General features: G+C 28.9%; 1 protein-coding gene across 1 annotated transcript; it reads left to right on the top strand.

Moving 5' to 3' along the window:
• Positions 1 to 432: 432 nt before the first annotated feature.
• Positions 433 to 585, top strand: BDBG_16865 (uncharacterized protein; the record flags this gene model as incomplete). Its single annotated transcript, XM_031724729.1, has 1 exon — positions 433 to 585. A coding segment is annotated over one exon (152 nt), but the record flags the coding sequence as incomplete, so codon positions are not given.
• Between the last annotated feature and the right edge of the window lie 4,865 nt (positions 586 to 5,450).

Consider the following 5,450-nt stretch of genomic DNA (forward strand, 5'->3'; position numbering starts at 1 on the left):
ATAATAGTTAACTTTATAGATATAGAAAAAACCGCGGGAGAACTAAAAGTTCTCAGGTAGATGTTATAGTCTCTGACTGCATACATCTATAATTGAAGAATAATAATAATAAGTCTATTCTCTGACATTTGTCATCTGACTTTATAATACAGATGAAGAATATCTGTGTTTTCAGAAATAAGAACACAGATGTTATACTCTTTTACACTTATAGATGTGAGACTTGTATATCTTGTCTGAGATATTATTATGAAAATGAGCTGCTTATGTAATGTATTCTGCTTTCTGCATTTCTCTGTGTCTCTCTCTCTCTTTCTGAGAAGCCTTGTATGTGTTGTAATTACACATACAACTCTAAGATCAGTGAGAGTTCATTTAATAACTGTTTTCATATCTGATTTTACAGTTTTGTACACTAATAATAATTCTTAGTTACTTCAGCATCAGAGGTCATTTTAATTAAAGATGATAACATTACTAAGACTATTCTCTTTCAGTTTCAAGCTTCTTCTGTTGTTTTCTCTCTCAATATCTTCTCTGTGAGTAAGGTTATACACACTTCAGATTATAAGTATTTAGCTCTGAGTAACTCTCACTGTTATTTATTTAGTTCTGTACTCTCTTCTTCTTCTGTTTCTTCTGTCTCTGTCTTTTCTACTCTGGCTTCTGATATTGCAGATTCTATACTCTTCTTTAATTTTTCTACACACATGTGTACACATTTCTATATTGGCATTTCAGACAATCTTGTGATAAATGATATTAATGTTCTACATAGAGTAGTAGAGAAATCAGAGATATATATGATATTATTATAAGAGCAGCTTACAGCTCTCAAATCTCTTACAGATTCTGAGTTTTGAGATTTTCTTTTTTTTTGACATTTCTCAGATGATGTGGTGTTGAAAATAGATTAAATATGTGATGTATGACAATGAATGAGATGTGTATGATAATATTTGTCTTTTTATAACTGACTCTTATGATTAATCATTAAGTCATTATCTCTTGAGTTATTCTCTTTTCTTTTCTTTCACTTTTCCTTTGTCTGCTAGTCACTACTCTTATATAATCTCTATATAGTACAGTATTTAATGACTAGATTCAGTAGCTTTCATCTTGTGATTCTGTCTTATGTATTATACTGTCTCTCTTCACTCACTCAGATCACTACAGTAAACAGCTTATTAAAACTAATCTTATCTGATCTCTGAGTATTCTCAGAAATTGAGATGACTTGATCTTATGCATTTGTAAATGTTTCAGATATTTTATCCTCTGTTGTCTCTGTAATTGAACTGATGTAAACAGTTGAATTTAACTCTGAATTTCTTTTTCTTTTGCAATCTGACTTATATACAAGTCTGTCACTCTGAGACTACTCTTTATCATGTTACACTCACTATCTGCAGCATATTATCATATAATCAGCTTCAGTCTTATCACTTATTAAAGTGTGACATTCATCTGATTTCTTCATTTCTTCTTATTCTTTTCTTATAATTGTGAAAAGATCAGAATAACTGAGATTATCTGATTTATAAGTGTTGATGATTTCTCTTACTTCATGAGACTTTTTAATTATAAGCTTCTTCTTTTTCACCACTGATAATAGTGCTGTAGATAATCATAATCTGCTCATATCTTACATCTTCATCTTTATAAGATATGAATTATTTATTAAGTTGTATAAGATCTGTCTCTCTGATTCTTTCAATGTGTATATTGTCAGAGAATGTGATTTGAGTATTTTATAGAGCTTAAACTATCTAGATTGAAACTTCTCAGAACTCTCATTGTATATGAGAACTCACATTTCTATCTTGAGACTCAATTTCTTAACTAGTGAGTCTTGTATTCTTTTTGATTGAATTGCTCAGTTCAGAAGTAACTCATTAGCTTTTACACATGTATAACGGATCTCTTTCAATCTTGATTCTGTGTCTGCAACTACTGCATCTGCAACTGCTGCATCTGCAACTGTTGCATCTGTAACTGCTCTTTTCTTTCTCATCTTTTTCAAAGCATTATTTAGAATGAGTAAATGTAATTCATATAACAGATAGAATAATGAATACTTGAAGACTACATGCTTCTGAATCTGTGTGACTAATAGTGCCTGTCTGAGATACTTATCTTATAGTCTTGTAGACTTGTTCACTAGATATTTTATTAGCATGTTACTCAGAATTTTATTCAAGTATTTCATCTTCTCATTTATTCACAGATTATATAACATTGTTCTATAATATCTTATCTGTAACTGACTTATGAAATATCTCACTACTTCTTCTACAAGGTTCACACTGTTATCAGTTAGAATCTTATGTGACATTTCATAGTTGATATAGATCTCATTATGTAGAAACTTTATCATTATCTTCTCTATTATCTCTGAAACTGCTTTCATAACTGATCAATCAGTAGTGTAGTCAATAGCAGTGATTATTCAATAATTTTCATTTAGTGTTCACAGTAATATATCTATGAGATTCACTCTTTGTTATTTAAACAGTTGTATCATACATTTTATCTGATATTATACTTTCTCACATTCTAATTCTTTTCTAGATTCTTTCACAACCTGATAATTCAGACACTTATGAGTATATATCTAAATGTTCTCAGTCATGCTTGATCAGTACACTCTTGATTTGAGTACACTTATAAGTTCAGAGCTTTCTAAGTAACTAAATTTCTTATGCATGTGAGTTATCAAGGTATCTCTAAATAAATATTTCAGATAGAGAGCTTCTGCATATTCTAGATCATGATAATGTATAACATTGTTTTTCAATTTTCTTAGCTTGAAGTTTGAAAGCATCTCTTCTACTCTTTTATAAGATGCTTGTCATTGAATGTCTTACTATTCTTTAAGTAAGAGATCATTGCATTCACTCATTCTGATTTCTTGCAATCTCTTAGTATGTTTAATGTGAACTTCTCTCGTACCTTCTTCACAGAGTTCTCATTTATGAAATTAGATCTGTAACTGATTGCATCAGATATTACAGTATTTAATTCTTTTCAGTATTTAATGTGAAGATTGTATACTTAAAACTCTGAGATTTAACATACTAAGTGTTTAAAATGTTTTATTATCAATTATAGGTAGATAAGACTTTCATGATCTGTGATCACTGTTGTTATATATCTATTATTAATATATCTATCTCACAACATCAGTGTGTGCTTGATTGCTAGTAATTTTCTTTCATACACTGAGTAATTGAGCCAGCATCTGATAGTTTTCTACTATTATATATCATCAGATGCAGCTTGTCATTCTTACTCATCTGCAGAAGAGTATCTTCAATAGCTCATTCAGATGCATCTGTTTCAATGTAGAAAGATTTATCACAATCTGATTGAATAAGTACTGAGAATATTATCACATATTTTCTCAGTGTGAGAAAGATCTCTTTACACATGACATTTCAGATGATTGAATAAAACTTCTTCTTTCACAGATTGACATCTGTTTCTCTTGAGAGATCTGAGAGTGATACAGCTATTCATGCAAAGTCTTTGATGAATCTGCAGTACTATAAGATCAACTCAAGAAACTGTTATATATAATATATGTTTCTCAGATACATTTAATTCACTATAACATTCAATTTCTCTGAGATGAGGTGTATACAGTTATCACTCATCACATGTCTTATAAACTTCAACTCTTTTATTTCAAACACATACTTGATTGATTTGATGTAGAGCTTATACTCTGTCATAGTTATAAGCACTTCATTGAGATACTTCAGATGTTCATCATATAAGTTTGAGAAGACTAGAATATCATTCAGATATATAAGATATGAGATTTTATTCTGTTTATAAAGAATTTTATTCATCATTATTTGAAAGATAACAGGCATATTTATCAGACTGAATGACATTGCCAGAAATTTAAACTTCTCTCATTATATATTAAACACAGTTCACAGTACTGACAGTTTATCTATATAAATCTATCAGTATTTTGAGAGAAGATTGATCTTTGATAAATATCAGATGTTTCTAACTGTATTCAACTGTTGTTGAATCTGTGATAATGAGTATTTATTCTTGATTATAAGCTTATTGAGTGCTTAATAATTAATATACATTCATCACTTCTTATTCATCTTTTTCATAAATACAACTGAGAAGTCTCACATACTTTATAAAAGTTATATAAGATTATGTTCTAGAAGATCTGTGATCTGATACTTCTATTCTTCAAGATATGTTTGTGACAGAGAGTATGCATTCTGATTGACTGATTTTATAATCTCTGTATCAATCTTATATACAAATTCTTGTTCTGATGACAATTTCAGCGAGAGATCTGTTCTGAAGATTCTTTCATACTTCTTCAGAAGTTCTTTATATACTTGTCTTTCTATATATCTTTTATCTTAGTTCTTCTCTTTTCAGGTCTTATATGATATATAAGATACTTTCAGATAGGTCTGTAATCATTCTCTTTACTTATTAATATATAAGCAGATTTAACTCTTCTATATCAGAGGCAACAAATGTTCTTCTTATATCAGTTAATAGAATTGTATGAACTGTTTTCTTTCTATCAGTTAATTATATATAATATGTAAACTAGTGAATCTGCAGATTGAACTTTTGAAATTAATTAAGTTTAAGAATAATGTTATATTTCATGTTCTGCAGCTCTTATACTCAAATATAATAAGATTATTCTCTGAAGTGTAAGAGAACTCTTACTCTTGCAGATAATACTAAATATCAGTTATCAGACAATTTTATACATTGAGAATTCTTCACTCAGCAGACCTCTTTCAGTCTTTAGATTATATAATTATTAATATATTATATAAAAGCTTCTGTGTCTGTTAACACCTTTACAGTCATCTCTCAATTCTTACTCAAGTGCTCTCTATATATTAATATTTCAGATCTTAAGATATTGAGATGAGTATTCACTTCATTCTCACTTATATCTCAGTCAGAAGCCTGCTTTCTCTTTACATTCACAGAATTCAGCAGATTATTTAACACAGATATCTCTTTCACTTTAAAGACTTTTCATAGAATATTAGCAAGTGTCTTCAAGCTCACTGATTCTACTAGTTTTTTAACTCTCTTACTTCTCTTAACTGTGTACACTGTGTGCAATTCTTTGTATCATGATTTTGATATCTGCAGTTAAAGTAATCTTAATACTCATAATATCAAGATTTTCACTCATAGAATTTCTTTTTCAGAGAATTCAGTGCTTTAGCAATAGTATTCAGATCTAGATTCATTATATTCAGATATATAACTTATATTATAGAAGTCTGATTATTTATTCTCTGTTAAGATATATTTAACTGCAGTATTTTCTGTTGCAATTAACTCACTTATTCTTATATAATAAGAATATTGTATACTTCTTTCACTGTATCTGATTACAAGATTAAGTATTTTTCATTTCACTCTTAACTCAGATA

This window comes from Blastomyces gilchristii (assembly GCF_000003855.2).
Source record: "Blastomyces gilchristii SLH14081 genomic scaffold supercont1.6, whole genome shotgun sequence".
NCBI lineage: Eukaryota > Fungi > Ascomycota > Eurotiomycetes > Onygenales > Ajellomycetaceae > Blastomyces > Blastomyces gilchristii.